Genomic DNA, 22,106 nt, shown 5'->3' on the forward strand with positions numbered 1-22,106 from the left:
ACAGCCTAATTTCTGAGGTCCATGTCAGGTTGCTTTCACGAATCCTTTTGGAGGATTTTAGACTAGATTTATTGAGATGCTAATGATCACACTCCAGTATAACCAGGGCTGTGGCTTGGCTAAGCTACTCACTGCAAGCACCCTTCCACAGGCCACAGCTCTGGGCAGGCTGCAGCCACCAGGCACAGTGCAGTTGGTTGCTCTGGCACCACAGGCATCAGGAGCCCACCAGAAAGGTGCTGCTCCAAGAGATAATGCTTTCCCCAGAGAAAATGGAAAGACGCTGGAGAGTAAAAGCACAGCTGCCAGGTGGAACCACCCCTCCATGTATTACAGACATCACTCTGCTCTGCAACACAGGAGAAAGGCAACTCTTGCAATTGCTCATCAAACTATCACCAGTTCTTTACAAAATTTTATTTTACCTTGAATGTCAAGCATATTACCACTCTCTGACAGTAGGACAACAGAAAAACAATCCATTAGAGAAGTCACTTATGAAGCATCAGTTAAGTTCAATACAAGATTCTGCCTTAATTTAAGAAATGGATTTTAAATTGTCATAGGAACTGTGGCTTTGCTCTTTATGTAAAAGCAAGCAATACAACTCATTAGCAAAGCTTACAATGAAAATTACACACAGCTTGTTTAAAATGAAAAAGGAAACAGCATAACAAACATTGCAGCTGGTCAGCCACCAGCTAGACCTTTCTCCTTGTAAACCTGCTTCTTCAATTTGGCAATGCAGTCCTTGAGGAGAAACAGCAAAGGGTATATAACTTAATACTCCATTACACAGAACTGTTACATTGGGGTTGTGCAAACATTTTTTAATCTTTAATTTTGTCAAATCACAGCTACTGTATCATAGCCAGCTGTATCAGTCTTTCATTCTTTTTTTATTTTTAATGCTATTTTCATGTAAGTTGAATCACCCACATGGAACCTTTAAATCTTAAGTGGCTGACAGTACCATCTTCAATAAAACCTTGACCCTTGAACGAATAGTTCTACCCTTGCATTTCACCTCAGTTTTAAGCACAGTTGCATGGCAAAATAGGTGATATTTCTTCCATGATTATCCAGATATTTATCTTAATTTATAAGAATCTGATATAGGCTTTCGCTCACAGAACATCTGGAGCTATGACATATGAAATGTACACAAGCCAGTGAAATTCACACACATATGAAGTCAAAGCCAGCCACATTCTTTCCAAATCAAATACTGTGTATGCTGGCTGCATGTGAAAAATTTCACAGTAACTTATACCTGACCAATGCCATTTAAGACCTAATCCTGCTCCCAGTGGTGTTTCCAGCAATTTTGCAAAGGATTTCAGTGGTAAAAGGAGAATTATAGGACACTTAAATACTAAATATCAAATATTATAGTTAATTCCTATTAAAACTCTTTCAAAACAGATGATATTCAACCAGTGCAAGGTATAAAAAAAGTCATTGGGGTTTTGGAGTTTCTTGTCTAAAGGAATGTATAACCTTTGGGTTCGTTATTTATAATGTTTATAATATTTATAATGTCAGAGGTACTTTTGTTCCTGCTTATTGGATTATTGCTGGTCACCTTCCTGAGATTTGAAAGACCATAAAAGACAAGCACCATACCTATTCTTCTAAATTATCATATCACAAATTAATAATTTGGTCCTTTTCTGAATGGATCTCTCCCCACAATTACACTAAAACATAGTGATGGATCACAAATTCCAGGGGGTCCAACTGGTCCAGGCATTCCCGGAGTACCACGATCTCCATCTTTACCAGGCTGCCCACGCTCTCCAGGACGTCCTTCCTTACTCATACCTGGCGGACCTTCAGGACCTTAATAACACACATGCAATAAACAAATACATGACTACTGAAATAAAAACAAGAGCAAGAACAGATCCACCCCTCCACACACATCCCTGCTCTTTGGTGAAGTATGCAGATAAAGAAAACATTTCCTGAAAAAGACACTCCTTGTCACAAACTGCTTATATGTTTATATACACAACATGATACCTTACTAAGGTTTTTTTAAAAGCACACGGAAAACATTTTAAATAAAAATAGCTTTTAAAGGAAAATATAAAAATCTGCTTTAGCACACTGTTATACACACTGTTATAGCACACTGTTATACTTTACATAATCTGGAGCCACCATCACATGAATCAGTCCCCCTATTTCTATTTGTTACTCTGGATTTGGATCAGGCCCTAATATTTGTTCCAAACACCCAACTCTGCATTTTTTATACATACATTAATATTAGGAAGAATATATTCCCTCACTAAGCAATGCTTACATGTCACATAATCATATCAGGGCTCAGTTTTTAGATAATGGCTGATTTCAGGATCCATCTATCAAGAAACAGCAGTGTCTCAGGTACCAATTTCTACAAGACATCTTATATTAAATTATGTATTATATGACAATTTATAAGGGCATGCAAGAGACAGGCATTATCCCTAAAACATATATGGCAATTAAGATATGTACAAACTACCTCAGTTTTTCCCAAATCACACAAACACTTATTTGGAAATTAATAAATTATTAGCATGCACTGAATCTGCACAGCTGAACCATCCCTCACCTGGAGGTCCTGGGGGGCCTTGGATCCCAGGAACCCCAATTCCTTGATTGCCTTTTGCACCGTTTTTCCCTGGCAGTCCTGTGAATTAGCAAACACAGGTATATCTTTGCACACTACTTTCATCCAATGAACTAGGAAGTCAGCATTTGATAATATTTATTCAATAAAATACCTAATATTTCAAAAGCAAATAATAGGATGTAAAACAAGCATTTTCTTGTAACCCACACAGTGCGACTGAGTTCTAAATTATCCTAATTTCTACTGAATTTAGAGCTGATATAGCACTTGTTAAGCAGACAGTCACTATGAGCTGAGGGAATAGATGATAGGCAATTAAAAAAATTTGCTGTTATTGCTTTCCAACCGGCAAAGACTTTAAGAAGTTGTATGAAAGAAGTGTAAGTTATTCACTGTAGTCGGTGTGGAATACAGAATATATAGACAATCTTCTACAACATACAGCAGAATTAAATCTCCACCAAAGAAATACTGAGAGTGTAAAAATATGAGCTCTCTTACACTTACAACCCAGTGAATTCAGTTTCTTCATAGAGACATATACACATTTTTCCAACTCTTATGGAATAGTCAGACCTGTTAGTGAATGCTTCAGAGGAAAACTGCACATTCTCCTATTGGAGAGGAATTTATAAAAGCACTACAGGCAAATCTTTATTACATCCCAAATGAATCTGATGTTCTAGGTCACAGGTAATGTCAAAAAGAAAGTAAACATTTACCAACCATTTGTCTGCTTACCCTTGGCACATTACTAGTTAGCTGTATTTTATACAGCTTTCCTGATTATTTTGATCCTACCAGTTACCAAATTATGGACATCACCCAGTCTCTTTCTCTAGTTCCAGACTACATATGCATACTTAATATAAAGTCTGCAAATACATCACAGAAATCAGTTGGAATGCTTGGACAGCTGAGTTACCTGAATGATAAACCTTAGCTTGCTTAAAAAGAATCCAGAATGTTTAAGAAAAGCATAAAGAAAGGAGTAAAAATCCTTTTGAGATAAAAAGAACAAAAGGACAAAAACTCAGGAAATCAGGGGGAGTCTAAAAGTTGTCACATGCCAAAAATCAGTGCAGCTAGTAAGTAGCCAATGAATAAATACTGTTCCTTAAAATAGCAAAAACAAACAAGTTTGGAAGAAATGAAACTAGAAAACATGGAAATGCATTGAAATCCATGTCTAAGCATATTTGATCTAAAAAAATAATCTAAACACAGCTAGAAACATTTACATGAGACTAAGAAGTCTCTAAAAAGATCACAACAGTTTGACTACAGTAGAACTGAATACTAGCTGCCTTGTTGAGTTCTTGTATTTTCTCTTCTTCTGTCATGCGTTCTTCGAAAGCAGTGAAACATCCACTCTGCACCATGTTCACAACTACACTCTGTCATAGAAGCCCAACCAATTCTCTTACTCCACCCTGCATTAACCCCATTCAAAACTAGGAGAAAACCAAGTCACAAAGGCCATTTACACCATGATGTATGCACACAGTACCTCTTGTCCCACGAGCCCCAGGGCGACCTGGGATGCCCATCAGCCCTGGAATGCCATCATTCCCTGGTAAACCAGGAAACCCTCTTGGTCCTTCAGGGCCTCTTGGACCTGGTGGTCCTGGAAGTCCTGGGGGAGCACTTTGAGACTGACAATGGTTACAGCTTTGTAGTCTTCTACTCTGCAGGATGGCAGGCAACTGGGCTGAGAGAATTCAAACAAAAAATTGCTTAGAGTGTTGAAACAATAAAAGTAGTGCCCCTAACCACAAATACAAGATCAGTTTCATCTCTTTAGAGAACAAGATACCTTTAGGCAATAAGATGGCAAAGTATGGAACCTGTGGTGTGGAAATGTATCCACACCTGCAAGAAAACAAGTGATAAATCGGCAGTATGGAACTTGCTTTCAAGAAGGAGACTTTACAATTATCAGGAAACTTCTTTAGCACTTCAAACAAGGAAAAAAACAGTAAAGAGGCTTTCAAACTTACTTCTCAGTACATCTGAACACACCTGTCGAATAAATTCTTCTGAAAATTCTCGTGCCTGAATTGAACAGAGAACAGTTAAAACGAGAGAGATCATGCATTTCTTTGTGGTTTTTAAGGTACTCAAAATTACAAGTTTGAGGTCCTATACATACAGGTTTTCCATCTGATCCAGGTGGTCCTGGGGGTCCTCGATCTCCTGGCTGACCTCTGAGACCAGGAGGTCCAACCAAACCCTGGACACCAGATTCTCCTTTTTGTCCACTGATGCCTTGAATGCCTGGATCTCCTTTCTCACCTTTCTGGAATGAAAAATCCATGAAAAGCCAACTGTATCTTCAGCGATCATCTGGAAGCTAGGCAGCATCACAAAAACATGTTCTGAGAAAATCTTTATTGATGACCTTCATAAAATTAATATAAGTTGTCACTAAATATTAACTTGATATTGATGAGACGTATTGAAGTTTTGAGATTCTTTGGTAACTGTTTCAGATACAATTACCCAATATAACTAGAAACAAATTACCTTTTTTTAACTTTAAAGAACCATTTAACTTACAAATTACTATTTAAAAATTAGTATTCATTATTAACATATGGAAAAAAAGGCATTATTCTCTTTTTCATGAGAATTAGAATTTTTTTCACAGTATGTTAAGTTCCTTAGAATGCTGGAAAAATTAGAGATGAAATTCTGGCATCACTGAAGTTCTTGGAAACTTATTGTAATTATCAAGCCTTTGACCCCTATGTCTGTAGTATATAAGATAAAGGAAAAAATAGTTTGATTTGAGTTAGCAATTCTTTTGTTTTGTTTTTTTTTTTTTTCATCTGATTGGTAATAACTATAGTCCATTTGCTTCACTGGAAAAGGTTAAAACAATACTGGAAAATAGTTTGATATATCTTCATCAAAGCAATGGTTCTTCTATGTATGGAAACCTACTGCAACAGTTCAAGTGGAACCCTTTCCCCACTCTGGAGCCAACAAAACATCAGTACAATGTAATTTGGTATATGCCCAAGATTAAAGTCAGTATACTACATTTGCTCTCTGATGAGTTTTTTCCTTCCATTTCTGCACAGCTTCTGCATAATATTATCAGTTGCCTCAAAATTTTCTTTCACTCTTTACAACTATTTCAGATAGAATTGTGGGAACAGGACTATTATATATGACAAAACTTACTGAAACATATAATAGAAGTTTAAGAAATTATGAAATACTCGTGCATACAGTCTTCATAGACTTACACTGAATTTTAAATTATGGTATTTATAATATTTTGTTTAATTTTCTCTATTACTCATCAAAATTCTTCAGAATAAATCAGAAAAATTCAAAGCTTCCTGGCTTGGTCTAAATTAGTAACAATCCAGAATTCTCCACAAGAATTACTGCAGGGTAGCAAGCTTCAAATTCAGTACTGGATTATCTAGTTTTATGCAGAGACCTAGGCACTAAAATCAGATAGGCAGTTTATCCTCTTAAAAAAACCCAGAAATGAGACAGGTATCAGTCAGGTGCCTAAAAGTACTGCTGGAAAGATGACCTGAACAGCAGTCCATACCTTCAAAAGTTATACACTAATTCAGAACTTTTTCCAAAGCTGTAATAACATTTTATTTTTTTGATATTGTCATCTTGAATGTTGTAGTAACAGATAATTGATCCTCTTATTACATCATGTAGATTTGTACTTGTTCATTTCTTACATAATTACAAATTACATAATTACAAAGGTGGTTTTTCTCCTTTAACATGGTCAGCAAGGCTCAGAGATAAACACATGGAGCATATGTAGCTGCCTGTGGCTATACTAGAATACATGTGCTGAGATCTGAAAACCATTCTGTTCTTATAGGTAGAAGTTGTTTGGGTTTGGTTCGGGTTTTTTGTTTTGCTTTGTTTTTAATTACTTTTACAGCTATGGATGAAGTTTACATAAAAGACATCTGACTTGCAAATTGATCTATTTGAACTAAATGAGTTAGAAAGCATTAAGAAACAGTGAATATTGGGAAAATGGCATCTACTGCAGAAAAACACTAGAGGCATGAAGCCAGTATAAAAATACCAGGACAAAATGTTGGAAGCATCAACAGAAACTGCCTGAAGAACTTGCCAAAGAGTAAATGAAACTGCAGAGGGAACATTTTCTGCAGTATATCTTGGTCTTTTAATGGTCAACCACATCCCATGTGTGGCCTTGTTTGTTGATCCTTGCTACTGGAAAAGAAAATTTAAAAAAGAAGAGCTCAATAAGTGCTGAGAATTACAGGCTGAAGAAACTTTTTATTGAGGAGTCAGAGTCTAACAAAAAACATATTTTATGAAAATAGAAAATCAACTAATTCTATAGGTTTAATGAGTAAACACAACATCATTATACCTTAACATATAGTAAGAAAATTATTGAGTTTTTTGTAGAAATATATTATTGCCATGATTTAAAATATTTAAAGAAGCTAGTTCAATAGTACACAGTTTTGACAATTATTTAGCAAAACAATTATAAGTCAAACTGTAATTTAAGTATTTCATAGAATCACAGCAGCATGTGAAACAGTTTACATGTTAAAATGCATACAATTATTTAATTATCAGAATTGAGCTTCCACCTAATGTATCCAGCTATTGATATGCAACAATGCTTTAATGAAAAGAGTTGAACAAAGAAATCTCTAAATAAATTTGTACTCTGATTTCACTAAACAATGAAATAAATAAAAAATAACCAACAAAATCAACGTTTTAAATACCAATTTTTTAAAAAAATGCAATGCAAAGATTAAAATTTTGGCCATAAATATATATACATTAGCCAAACACAAGGGAAAAAAAAAAGAAAAAGAAAATATGGGACTTCTAAAAATATCCTGAAGAGTAACAAATGCAGCTTCTGACAAACCAAGAGCAGTCCAAGCAGCCTTCATAGAATCATAGAGCAGACTGAGTTGGAAGGGGCCTTAAAGATCATCTTGTTCCAACCCCCCTGCCATAGGCAGGAACACCTTCCACTAGACCAGGTTGCTCAGAGCTGTATGCAGCCTCGTTGTGGACACTTTCCCCTACGCCCCTCAAGTTTCAGGCTGAGCTGAGTTATTCTTGTATAGACTTACTAGTAGAAAGAAAAAAATCTACCCTGCATTTTCTGAGTCAGTCTCAAAAAACAGAAACCTCTAAAAAAAAATACTTGTAAAGGCTTTGCTAGACTCCTTTCCATTGGCTTTGAAATAAAGGCACACAAAGAAATCTCACTGGTGACAGTTAAAACACACAAGACAAAGAGCTCATCTGTGGAAATCCTTACTACAGACTTTTACAGAAGCTGAAAGTAGAGTATATCAGCAGAGCTCAAAAGGAATTAAGTAAACTCAACACTGTCATTGAATACAATGGTCTTGACCTCTAACTTATGTGCTCCAAACTTTCTGACTCCCCCAAAAAAGGGAAGGGATACAAGAAGGATCTTCTTTGTGGGTCCTGTTCTTTATTTCTATATTGTGCCTTTCAATTATTGGTTACTGCTGAATAATATTATAACACTACTCTGTATTTTTATGAATGTATTTTTATTTTGCAGTGATCATAGAATCTCTAGATTCTTTTTCCTTTAAGTATTTCCTTTCCTGAACCAGTTTTTCTCATTGTTTTTATTGGTTAGTTTGTTGGCTTTTTAATTCCCTTAAAATATATACTTGGCTTTAGTTATTTTTAAAAATATTTCATTTAACGAAATATATATTTCACTACATCTCTTTTTAACTAATATTTCTTTCTCTTCTCGATATTTCTCAATTAATTTCTCTTCTGTTGCTTATAGACATCTGAGAACAGAAGCAAGACTATAAACACACATTTTACAGATCATATAATTTGCAGAAACAAATGGAATAATTTTGTAATATTATATTTGTCATTACAAAAATATTTACCTCTCCTCGTTCTCCATTCAGTCCTTCTACTCCCTTTAAGAAATAACATGAAAAAGAATTTAAAAAGCAGGCTGAACCAAATTACTTGGCATCCTTTGTTTTCAATAATTAATCACAAATGGCAACTTTTAAAGATTCTGTGATTGCTATTGTACAAAAAACCCCCTTGCATACAATGATGAAAAATTTATACCATGGTGAATGAACAATTCATTAATGCCTTTAATATCATATACAAAGAGGATAAGTTGCGAATATATCATACATATTAAAAACAAACATAACATAGAGACAAAATCTTATTCACTTTAGAAAAGACAAAAGAAATAAAATGTTGTGTTCTAGTAAAAGAAAACTCCTGATTCTACCTGTTTAACACTGTCTTACTATGCATAAATTAATTTTAGAGCCTTTTAGAAACTCAGTGGTAAGCCAGATTTTGCATGGTAGCAAATGATTTCGGAGTCACTTCTGCCAAGTGCTTCAACAGTGTTACTGACCATTAAGTTCCATGGCAAGTTGGCAGTTCACTTTTCTGATACACTCTTATGTGCAAGGGAATCTGTATTGTATCTTTAAGAAGTCTTGGAGTCTTGAGAAACCTTGGAAAGACCTAGTGTTGTCTACCAGAAGATTTTTTTGGTTGCCAACCAAATCAGAAAAGCATGGGAAACAATTTTAGACTCAGTCTGCATTATTTTTTCAGCTTTCTCCAAAAAAAGCAAGCAAGCACCAGCAATTCAAGTTGCATCATTCTATGGGAAAAATAATGTTTCCTTTCACTATCACTTTGTTTTGCTCATGATTAAAAAAATAAATAGATGAAAAAATTGTATATCGTTTGCAAAAGGAAAACCCAGAACGTTTAATTTGTAAAATGCTAGAGTAGGACACTACATTTGTTTAAAATCAAAGACTGGTCTTTTAGTTTAAAGTGCTTCTTTTAAAAAAATCTGCTCAGCTTTAATACTGAACTACTGTTAACCTTCATATGCCTGAGAGAGTTAACTAACATACAGTCTAGATCTCCTGCCCATACTCCACAGGAATCAGCTCCTTCTGGCTAGACAGGCAGCTGTATCGATGTCGTAATTCAGAAAAAAGCAACTGTGGCTTCCTTCCAAGTCTAGCTTTAAATATGTACCTCCAACAAATACTTCTCTGTTTAGACACAACAGAGTATGCAGTTAACAAGTATTTATAAATACTAATAGTTATTTTCTGTGGTACAACAAGATAGCCAACTATGACACAATCAGAATACACTGGCCCAGAGTTAAAGAGAAACAACTGCATCTCACTGATTTGCAGCTGAAACAGGAAACATCTGTAATTTATGAGCCCAGAAGATGTCAATAACTCCCAGTAATGTCTAGAAGATAATGAACTGCATAAAAATGTAGCATGGTACATGCAAAATCTTAACATCGCATGTATTATTCTTATAACCTTTACATAAAAGCCACTTTGTGCTGTTATCTGCATTTTATATTATTTATAGCTATTTTATAAAACTATTATATAATTAAGGATTTAATACAATAATAAAAAAATGCACTTATGGTCTGTTTCTCAAGATATAATATCCCAGAAGCACAGAAACATGGAGCCTGGAAGTGATTTCCTTGGGTTCAAGTTCCTTTGCAGAACAGACGCAACTTGATCGACCCAACACACTGCCCAGACAGGTTTTGCCAAAATGTCTGTGAGCAGCCTGATCCAGTGTTTGACCACCCTCCAAGCAAAAGGCTTTTCCTCTAAAGCAAGCTGGGATTTTCTGCGTTCCAATTCATGTGCATTTCCTCTCATCCTTCTAGCATGCACAGCTGAGAAAAATGTGGCTCCATCTTCTCTACATGTGTTGTATTTGTTAATTTAAAGACCTTAAGATTGTTTAAGAGGTAATTTATATAACTATGTAATCGTGTGGTACATAAATATATTTCATGTGATGCAAAGACCTATTCATGTTGATGGAAGTAGTGTTAAGAAACAAATATGAATTGTGGTCTCAAACTAGGATCTCTATGGCTCTCTTGAACTAGGATCCCTATTTTAACAGTACCTGTAAGCCTGGATTTCCTTGTCTTCCTTTTTCTCCTTTCAGTCCCTTAAGAAAAGAAGCACATTTTCTTAAAATATACATTTATCTGGTACATGTAATTAAACTATGAAAAATAACAAAAAGAGTTAAACCCTAAAACATCATCCTAACCAGGACAAATCAATCTGAAAAGTTACTCTTCAAGAGATCAAAGCAGAAACTGTGCAAAAGAATACAATTTCTACTCTGAACATAGAGGAACCAAGTCAGGATCTGAGCAGTGACATCATACTTTTTCTTGTAGGTATTACCATGATTTTAGATAACAAGAAAGAAAATTCCACTTATTACAGTACAGTAGGTAGGCAGGTAGTACAGTAGGTAGGCCTGCTCAGGCCCTAGAAATGCAGCTGGAAATTCATACTGGGTACACTGGGCTGATTTCCATGAAGGAGAGTTACTGCTGCTATTCAAGCAAACTTTCTATGGAGCTTAATCTTAAAAAAAGTGCCTGAATTAACACCTAAAACTTGTATTAATAGCGTTGCCAGATGATTTCATTAGGAACAAAGTTGATATACCTGGATACCGCTGTCACCCTGGTTTCCTTTGTCCCCCTGTGAAATATCAGAAGAAAAGTCTCCATTTCAACATGATTCATCTCAAAGACATGTAGTCTGTGTTTAAATTTAACACATAATTACAAGACAAGCATCTAATAGCTTTTATTTATACTGAATCAAAACAAGTCACTTTATCCCCATGTACACAAAAACTGAGAAAACCCCGCAAAGCTATACTAAAAAAGGAATTTGTCATGGAAAGAACTATCAAAAAGAAAAGTGGATACTCACATACCAAGTAAAAAACTAAAAAATATGACATAACGAGGTGGAAAATCCAGCAGGATTTTATCCACTCCGTGCATGGGAGTGGAGAGGATGTAAGTAGGGAAGGAGGCAGTGTTTCTCATGCGTTAAATTTCAGCTGAATGCTAACCTCAAGTATGCTTGCCTTCACCCACATAGACTAGAGTATAAATAATTTCTGTAACACTTACTATAAACACACTGCATGCAGAAGTTACCCATGACAATACAAAGAAAAAGTATTTTTTGAATGGTAAACCTCCTATATTTAAATTCAATCAAAATATTTAAGGACTAAGTTCTACTTCCACCCACTCCTTTTGACTTGAAATGTTTATATTAAATAATTGGGGGGGAATTGACAATCAGATGGTGCAAATTGTACTCAAAAGTTAGTTATCTAGGTTTATCAACTTGACCGAACACCATCTAATTGACACTGGAGAGAAACAGTCAGTGCTTGAAAATTATTCATTCCAATTAACAACAGAGGTATAAAACACGTACTCTCAAAATGTGCCTTTCTCTCTTCATTGATTGAAAAGGAAACTTAAAGTTACGGGAGATGGCTCTTACTCTAATTCTGACCGCTTAAACCCTTGTGACTCTGTTCAAACAGACATGAATCAAAACATTGGGCCAAGAACATAGTAGCTCAGGAAACAAAGACAGATCTTTGGGGGGTGTGCAAAACTGCATTTAGTAAAGAAAAGAATTAGAATGGAAATTTTTGGCTTTGTTTTGTCAGTTTTCTTGTAAGAGCCAAACATTTGTGCGTTTGGTTGTTTTCTGGGAAAAAAAAAATTAGTTAAATGCTAAACAGTAGCAAAGAGGACATTTCGCCATGGCAAGTATTTTCCTGATCAAAAATCCCAGAACATAAGACATTTATGCCAGCTGTATTCGATTGTATTGTACTTGAATGTCAAATATTTTGTTGGTTTCAAGTTTTAAAATAATCTACAGCTGAAAGGCTTCACTTATACTGTCAGATGCCCAAATCACACTTTTCTTCCTGAATAATTCAAAAGTCTGTCATACTTATGACATGTAACTCCAGTCAACTTGCATCCTCATATAAAATGAATGACTTTTGCAAAAGCTTCATCAGTTAAAATTTAGAGAAGTTTCATAATTTTAACAAAATCACCTTTCATAAAATCAGCATTATTGTCTTGGTACATGTACCTTGCATAACCCTTAGATATTGAAAGTGAATATATAGTGATAATGGAACTAATAAACTATTGTTGTGACACTGACTCCAGTCACTCTTCCACTGGTCTTTTTGTGCTCTGCAAATCCCTGTTTCGAAACTGGTCAGAAGACTAACTTTTCTACATCTTCTCTTGGAAAAATGTAACTCAGGTTCCATTATCTCATTTATGTGAGATAACCTCACCTAAATTTGGATCTCTCTCTAGCTTCCACTGACTAGGGACTTCCTTCAGATATCTAAACATAGGTATTTAAGATGCTCTGTGCAGTGCAAGGCACCTCCATACTGACATGCAAAGTACTCTAGTATACCTAAGACATTTATACATGGCTGGCATATACAATACCGGACATACAGGAAATCTGTGCTCTTCTGGAGCAGGAGCTGAAGTCTAATGGAATACTTCTGTATGGGATTTTCATAAAACTTTAATTATAACACTACTCTCCTATCTTACTGCCTCTTTATCCTTAAGCTTTTCTTTCCCTATGAAAATGACATGCCTGATTCAACTCTATTTCTGTAATGCTGTATTGGGTCTGGCTGAGACAGAGTTCATTTTCCCCATAGCAGCCCTCACAGTGCTGTGCTTTGCACTGGTGGCTAGAAAGGCGTTGATAACACACCAGTGTTTCGGCTGCTGCTGAGCAGAGCTCCCACAGCATCAAGGCTGTCTCTCCAAATCCCGCTCCTCACCAGTAATCTTGGGATGGGCAAGATCTTGAGAGGAGACACAAATGCAGGCTAGGTGGAGAATGGATTGACAGCAGCCCTGTAGAGAAGGACTTGTGGGTGTTGGTGGACGAGAAGCTTGACATGACCTGTCAATGCGCACTTCCAGCACAGAAAGCCAATTGTATCCTAGGCTGCATCAAAAGCAGTGTGGCCAGCAGGTCAAGGGAGGTGATTCTCCCCCTCTACTCCACTCTCATGAGACTCCACCTGCATCCAGTTCCAGGGCCCCCAACATAAGAAGGACGTGGACCTCCTGGATCTAATCCAACAGAGGGCCATGAAGATGATCAGAGGGCTGAAGAAGAACCTCTCCCATGAAGACAGACAGAGAGTTGGGGTTGTTCAGCCTGGAGAAGACTCTGGGGAGACCTTAGAGCAGCCTTGCAGTACCTAAAGGGGTCCTCCAAGAAAGCTGGGGAGGGGCTTTTCACAAGGGTCTGTAGTGATAGGACAAAGGGGAATGGCTTTAAACTGATAGAAGGCAGGTTTAGATTAGATATTAGGAAGAAACTCTTTACTGTGAGGGTGTTGAGGCACTGGAACAGGTTGACCAGAGAAGCTGTGGATGCCCCCTCCCTACAAGTATTCAAGGCCAGGTTGGATGGGGCTTTGAGCCACCTGGTCTAGTGGATGGAAGGTGTCCCTGTCCACTACAGGAGGGCTGGACCTACATTGTCTTTGAGGTTCCTTTCAACCCAACCATTCTATGATTTATGACATAGCCAGGGCAGCTGACCCAAACTGACCAAAGGGATATTCCATACCATATCATGTCTGCTCAGCAACAAAAGCTAAGGGAAGGGGGAAGGGGAAGACATTAATTACTATGACATTTGTTTTCCAGAGAAACCTCTATGTGTACTGAAGCTCTGCTTCCCTGGAACTGGCTGGACATCACATACCGATGGGAAGTAGAGAATAAATACTTTGTTTTACTTTGCTTCCAAACATGGCCTTCCTTTTGCTTTATTAAACTGCCTTTATCTTTACCCACGAGTTTTTTTCCATCTTACTTTCTCAAGACCCTGTACTGATGAAGAGGGGAGTGACAGAGCAGCTTGGTGGGCACTTGACATCCAGCCAAGGTCAACCCACCACAAATGCCTTTACATCAAGACTTCATCCTTCAGAAGAAAATTTTCATGATGCACATATTGTTGCTTTAAATGTGTCCTATTCTCTAATAATAATGATGTGTTTAGAGAAAGGATTTTGTTTAATAATGATTACTTATAAGAAAAGCACTTCCAATAAAAGATGCAATTAAAAATACTTACCTTTATGCCTGGGGTACCAGGAATGCCTGGGTAGCCTGGTTCACCTGGAGCACCTGGTACTCCTAGTTCTCCCTGAGTAATACAATAGCTCTGTTAGTGATATGCTGTGCGCAAAAACATATATTGCATATTTTCTCAAGGCCACATGATACACTTTGGTTATGATATTTTGAAATTTTATAACTGAAGATAATTGAAATGTCTGGAAAATTTGTGAAAGGATTTTGAATACAGAGAAGCCACAAAAGAGGTTCCTAATTCTTAACCTCAGTTTCCCACTACCTATTTTTATTAATTGTATTTTAATACAGTTGATGTTTCAATATTACACAAAAAATACTATCTGAAGTAACGGCAATGTCTGCAGCTTTGAACTTAATGAGTACCTGAGTTACATTGCCTAAAATCTAGCATAAAATTAGTAAGAATAAGTAATCAAATGGATTCTGATGCAATTTGATGTTAACTACTGTTTTACTGTGAAACAAACTGCCTAGTAAAATAGTACATAAATCCCTTCTTTAACTAGAGTACTTCCAGAATCATATTTACCTTGGCTCCTGACGATCCTGGTTTCCCCTGAATTCCTGGTTCGCCTTTATCACCCTATATAACAATTATGTAAGAGTGTGGCTGATATCATTATGCTTTGTCACATGTGCTATGACCAGCAAACATAAACACACACTGTTGAGAAACTGACTTTTAAAAACAGGCACAGGTAGCGACTGAAAGGCTAAAGTTCTATTCCCTTATGGGAAGCCTGAAGGTGTAACTTTCTTTCAGGAAAGATAAGATACTGATGACAAAACATGATCCGCCAGCCTCTGCTCACCAGTCCTGTCCCTACCTGCCTCATTTCCCTTGCCCAATCACTCCATATTTGTGCATACTGACCTCACATTTCCATCATCTTATTTAATAAAACCCTGAGAATCCTAAGATCAGTCCAAGTAAAAATATTTATTGTTTTCACTTTTATTGTAGCCTATGGAATTAGGCATATATTCACCTTGAGGATTTTCATGAAAATCTAATAATTATTGACTACTTCATAATGCCCTTCAGTAAGAATGAGCTTATTAAGAATGATTCTCTAAGAACCAGTTTATACTGTGAATGAGATAAATACACAGAAAAAAGGCATTTTTCACCAAAAAAAAAATAAAGCTACTTAATTTTTAGTCATTTCATAGGTATTCAATCTTCTAGACAATAGCAAACATTGACCACTTAAAAAAATGCTACCTCCAGTATACAATTTTAAATAAATGCACATGTACTTCTGGATATAAAATAACGTATGGATGGAAATGGATCTAAATGTAAATACATCATTTGGGAAATGGATACTGTATTCCTAAATATTCTCTAGGACACACAATTCAGTGCTTATTGACCAAAACTCATCTTGGAATAAATTAAAAGGTTACACTAAGCAATCTGAATTTATTGTATCTATTTTAACTTCTGAGAGCATGGGTCAAATTAGTCCTTGCTGTTGCTGCAGTACAATCAATAAAGTTAAATCTGAAATAAATTTGGCTCCTTGGGTGGAAAAAACAGCACTAACATCATTTAACTCAATTAAAATATAAGTAAATGTAACATGGGAAGAAAGTTCAGATATATACTGAGAATTATCTGATTCCCAGCATTGCAGAACGTTTTCCAGGTCTGCAAAGCTGAAACAGTCTCATGACCATTCCTGCAATTGTTCCAAACATCATGGGATGACAGGCACCATTCACTGAGTTATATTAACCTCTCTTGAGACTGAAGTACCATAGAAAGTAATACAGGAAAATCATACAGCTACTCACCAATATTCAGTACACCAAAAAATTAGCTGCAAAATCTATAAAGCAGTCATTTATCCAAGTCACATTAACACACTTACCTTAGGCCCAGGAGCTCCAGGCAGACCAAGTGAGCCTTCTGGTCCCATCAAACCCTATTTATTTATGAAAAAGGCAGAGACATCTCTGTACTAAACTAGAGGAATAATGGCTTCAGTATAGTATTTATACTATACTATATAGTATTATAGTATCATTATTCTATTTCCATAATGAAATAAACAGGAAATACAATGTCTTTCATCATATTACTACACAGGCTATAGTTCTGATACAGTACAATGAATTATTTAGACCTTCTATGGTCTAATGAAGGGCTATGGTGCAATGAAAAAAACCCATATAGAAAAAAAGAACAGTGCTGTCATAGAACACTCCTGAGAGAAAAAAAATCTGCAACTCAAAACATTGTCTGTAATATGTCCCTTAGCTATAACTGAAAGTAGCACAAAAGCTTCTTGGTTTCAATTTAGTGTTTCCAAAATCAGCAATACTATATGTGGCATTTCATAATTCTCTTTCTTCTTTCTGACCATACGTCCCTCAAAGATTGCCAGGCCTTGACTCCTTTTGCAAGCTTTGTGGAGATTTATCAGGGGGGCCACATCTTTGCATCTTCTGCAGAATCTTCAGGGTTGAACTGTTCGTTCAAGAACCCAACAGCTTCTGCCATTTCATATCATGACACTTCAGCACATGTACAAAGTCAGAGCATCACTAAAACATTCCCTTGGACTCCTCAAATGGAATCATGTTGACAAAGGCATGTTTAGCTGTCTTTGTTCCATACATAAAATAAGAGCTAAGGGATGTCAAATCATCAAAGGGCTGGTGCTCTTAATTTCTGTTTAAAGCTAGTCTCAAGATGCATGCATCAATAAAAACAATATATTATCATTGTTTTATTTGTACTTGCATAAATACTCTGAAAGACAATATAAGAGTGTACTTTAGACACAGCATAAAACAAAAGCACAGTAATACAGAAAGTCAAACAATTAAATAAGGCCTGGAAATCTAACTTGTCAGAGACTAAATTTTATCAATTAGTCCAAGTGATAATATTTTCAAAACCCATTGTTACTAATGTTATTTAATCTTCGTTTTCATATAAATCCAAATAACCACCTTCCATTTAGTATTAAATTTTAGGAACAATTCACTCCCATGACGTTATCTCAGACCTCTGTCAAAGGTTACACGGAATTAAAACCATGTAATTTGTTAACACAGATTACAACTCAGCTTTGCAAAAAAAAAAAAAAAAGGAAAAAAATTCTTTATTTGCTAAAACTGAAAGGGTGTCTGCAAATAGAAGAGAAAATTCAGAATATCTGGAACAAGAAGTAACTCTCTGTAGCCAGGGTTTTCAGGATTTCATCAGTTTTCTGGCATTTCACCTCTGCTTTACTATTAACCACACATTAATACAGGTTAACCACTGATTAATTCAGGTTTCTTTGCTGATGTATGGTAAGAAAGTTCTGGTCACCAAAATTTTCCATCAATAAATACAGCAACTTACTCTTTAGGCCAGAGACACAGGTCTGTGAATACAAATAAACTGTATCAAGCACAAGACTAAAACTTGAGTAACTTTGCTGCCAGTGTTCCTCAGTCTTAAGACTTTTCCTACTCAGTCAATTGCACATGAAAAATCTAATAAACTTCAATTTTTCTAAATTAACACAATATCATACATTGAATAATTTCCAACACTTTCCTGAACTTTCCTGATGCTTGTTCTTACTTACACAGAAAATCAGTCTTCTTATCGAAGATGATGCAGCTAGTCTAGTGTAATCTATTATTTGGTAAAGAGAAGTTTACTATATCCTACCCCATTTCTTTCATAATTTGGAATAGAATTACAAATTCTTCTCCAGATGGATTAAAGTTTCTGAGGACTGCTTACACTCATAACCTAAGAGACTGTGTATTCCCATAAACTATTTGCTTATGGACTGCATTTAGCACCAACTTTGTTACAACAAGACTAACAAAATATTCATTTGGTTTTGTAACCTAACCTTGATTATATTAATGCTGTCTTAATTCACTTGCACAGGAGGTTTGCTTCTTCAGTTTTTCTCTTTTTATTTACATAGAAAAATAAGTTTTTATTAATTTTCATTTCAGTGTAAGGTTTAATTCAGTTTGGTTCTTTGAAATCAAATTTTATATTATCTATTGACCTCCTTACTTCTGAAATACAGCCCTCTTCATTGTGTGATCTTTTTTGCATTCCTTGAGGACTACCTTCCTTTTCCAAAAACCACTGTGAAATTACAATTTTCTCCTCCTCAGATTTCTGTTCTGTTCTCATTACTAACACGTTAATCAGTAGAGAAAAGGAAGCACAAGTATTGTGGGAAGGGATAAAAAATGTGAGTGGGGGTTTCTGGCTCCTTTCACATTGCCACCTCAGATTAGCCCCCTGTTTCAACTCATGTAACACACCGAGAATCTACCATCTACCACTAGATCACTTCTAGTTGACTCCCACATCAGTCCTTGGACTACAGAAGCAGCGTATGTTCATCAAAAATGTCCCCCGCTCATTTTATCTTATACAAAGTGGAAATACTAAATGTAAAGAATAGGTTTTTTTTATTAATGAATCACCTATGTGTATATATCCACACTGACATGCAAACATATAGTAGAAAAGGCAAATAAGAAAATATATTTAGTACAACCAAAGGTCAAGTATACATCTGCAGGAAAGGTAGAAATAAAACCCAGTTGTCCTGGTTTCCTTTCTTGCTCTTTCATTACAAGGCCATATTTAACTTCCTTAATTAAAAAAAAAATAGGAAGACAACTACATGAAATCAGCATGCTGCAAGAAGAAAACTTTCAGATGCAATATGAGAAAAGCTTGAGAACATAATCTGGAAACTATTAAAAGAGAAGAGCATGTCCTGAATAAAAATGAAGAACAATTCAAGGACATAAAATGTATCATTGCTCCCCTATTTTCCAGAGCTGACACTATTTATATTGCGGTAAATTAATAAATTGCTGGTGTTGGCAATGTAATAGGGATAGTTATTTCTGAAGAAGAACTTGTTACTGAATAATTTTCCCAAGGTATTAATAGACCATCCACAAGCTTTCCATCTGTTTTTTCTGGAACAAACATATTCAATGTGACTAATACAAGGAAAATCCCACTATCTTTTCTGGTTGAAATTCCCTAATGTCATGTAACATATTCAAATATTCCATGCATCAATTTCCTATTTAATTTATCAGGTGATAAAAAATACATTAAATGACTTAACAGGAAACAGGAATAAATTATTTTCAAGTATATCAAGAAGCAAATGTTATTTATCTAAATACAATTTGAAGAAAATATGGTAGGTGAATTAAATAAATATGTACACTTTGCAATCCCACACAGCTTTATTACAGCTGATGATATAGCCTTCCCTCTAGCATTTTGTTCAACTTTGCTCAGAAAAAATGGAGAAAAGATTTCCATCAATAGACAATAAAAATATTTTCACTGAACTGCTTTGTTGGCTTCCTGAGAAACTGAAGTTTCTTCTGTTTGGACTGGGCACGGACAAGCCCATACATGCACAACATATAATGACTCTCAAGATAAGGCAGTAAGTAAAAAAATCAAATGATCGTTCAATTATTGTCAAATATTACAACACTTATATATGCCATTCAGCTGCAAACCAAGAAGTGTTACCTATTTCTTCCCTTGACAAGTGATAACTAATTCTGTAGACTGAATACAACTGCATAAAATCTCCTTTACTACCATATGGCTCAATACTCTAAGAAAAACCCCAAATTTTTAGAAGGTTAAAGCCTTTCAGTCATGTAGTGGTCCCTTGTCCATACAGATAACAGCATCAGTCGTAATTCTCTACAGTATTTATTATAGCAGTAATAGTTTAGACTGATCTGCTTGAGGTTTAATATAGGCTGAAACGTAGGTTCTTTAACTAGTTAAAAAGTTGTAGTAAACAGCATACTTATTATGCTAAACTGTGTATCTCTCAGGAAACTCAGAAGCATTTTAGTCAGGAAAGAAGATAAAATGTCTCCAGCACAAAAGGCAAACTGCAAAAAGACATGTTAACAGTGAGGGTGATTAGTAATGGAACTAAATAAACATGGTTTCCTCAATAGAAGAGATAATTATTTTTTAAAGGCAGCATAGGGTCAACCAATGATGAAATTCCTATTAATTTAGGAAAGACTTGTAACTAGTTTTAAGTAGGTGTCCCTTTTGCTTTTAAAATTTCCATTTTTGAAGTCTATATATACTTTCACCAACTTGCAGAACAATTATTTTGCTACTGTGATTTCTAAAGGACTATAAAGAACACAGAAATCACCCTACGCAGACAGTAACAAAAACGTGGTAACCCGGACTGTCCAAGAAAAAATGAACTATTTTCAGTTTCCCTCATTGAAAACAAAAATTTCTCTTTAAGCAGTTTGGGAATTCAGTGATCTCAGCTATTTTCACAGTCTGTCAAAAGAGCACTATCACAAAAGCATCCTGAAATTCATCTTCAGAAATCCATTACACGCTATGACAATATTTAAGTCAGAATTAACTTTCAAAATAAATTTACTTCAGTACTTTCAAAGTCAATTCAAACCTAATTAATTCAGAGGCTAAATTCAGACTAATCTATTGCTGTATTTATCAAACGTGCAGTCAAGAAATCATAAATTTTAAATAAAAATGGGTATATAATACTTGTGGAGAAATTCAGATATTAGACTTAGTCTGATTATATTTTCCAACTTGAAAATGCAAGGTTGCTCCTGTATTTTCCATTGCTCGTTTGTTTATGACAACTAGAGAACGACAACACCAGAATTACTTGTCCATAATAACAAATTTTTGCAAACTTACAGTATCTCCTGGTGACCCTTTTGCTCCTGGTTGACCTGGTGGTCCAATTTCACCCTGTTTTTTATAGCAAGAGAAGAATTCTGTAATTAAAGTATGCACATTTAACAAATTTTTTAGATATTCTTTAATTACGCAGGTTTAGTAAGCTAGAGATTATTTCTCAAAGTATTATAAAATTAGTTTTGTTACTTCTGAAATATTCATTCCTTCTGAAATAGCTGAAATAAAACCTAATGATTTTTGAACATGCCACAAAGAATTTGGAGTATATCTCCATTCTTTTGTATTTGATGTCATAAATCCTCACTATGAAAACTCTTCTCTGAGTACAGACTGAACCCTTATTTTGGCATGGATGTATATATATGTGCAGGTTTTAACTGTGTTATGAACAATTAATACCTTTTGTCCTTTGAGTCCTTGATTTCCAGGGATACCAGGAATTCCCTGAGAAAAAAAAGAAACCTTTTAAATATATGGAATAGTTTCAGCAGAAAATATATGTCCTCATAAATTTAGCATTTGCCATATTATTTCGGTTCCAAACACGGGCAGAAATAAAAAATTTAAAAAAAACAAAAAAAACACCAAAACCCCCCCCAAAAAAAAACAGCCCCCCTAAAACCACTAAAAAACCAACCCAC

The 22,106-nt window shown here is 35.5% G+C and overlaps 1 protein-coding gene across 1 annotated transcript in view; it reads right to left on the bottom strand.

Annotated features, from left to right (window-relative positions):
- Positions 1–310: 310 nt before the first annotated feature.
- Positions 311–22,106, bottom strand: part of COL21A1 (collagen type XXI alpha 1 chain) — a 99,945-nt gene continuing 78,149 nt past the window's right edge. Inside the window, exons 18-30 of the mRNA XM_027730588.2 lie at positions 21,865–21,909; positions 21,463–21,516; positions 16,610–16,663; positions 15,262–15,315; positions 14,710–14,781; positions 11,191–11,226; positions 10,631–10,675; positions 8,566–8,598; positions 4,779–4,925; positions 4,627–4,681; positions 4,137–4,337; positions 2,606–2,683; positions 311–1,842 (exon numbers count right to left, since the gene is read on the bottom strand). Of these exons, the coding sequence (XP_027586389.1) occupies positions 1,655–1,842; positions 2,606–2,683; positions 4,137–4,337; positions 4,627–4,681; positions 4,779–4,925; positions 8,566–8,598; positions 10,631–10,675; positions 11,191–11,226; positions 14,710–14,781; positions 15,262–15,315; positions 16,610–16,663; positions 21,463–21,516; positions 21,865–21,909 (1,062 nt within the window). The 3' untranslated portion in view covers positions 311–1,654. The remainder of the gene's footprint in view (positions 1,843–2,605; positions 2,684–4,136; positions 4,338–4,626; positions 4,682–4,778; positions 4,926–8,565; positions 8,599–10,630; positions 10,676–11,190; positions 11,227–14,709; positions 14,782–15,261; positions 15,316–16,609; positions 16,664–21,462; positions 21,517–21,864; positions 21,910–22,106) is intronic.

This window comes from Pipra filicauda, unplaced genomic scaffold, assembly GCF_003945595.2.
Source record: "Pipra filicauda isolate LSUMZ 115617 unplaced genomic scaffold, ASM394559v2 scaffold195_size2193078_pilon, whole genome shotgun sequence".
NCBI classification, from domain to species: Eukaryota; Metazoa; Chordata; class Aves; order Passeriformes; family Pipridae; genus Pipra; species Pipra filicauda.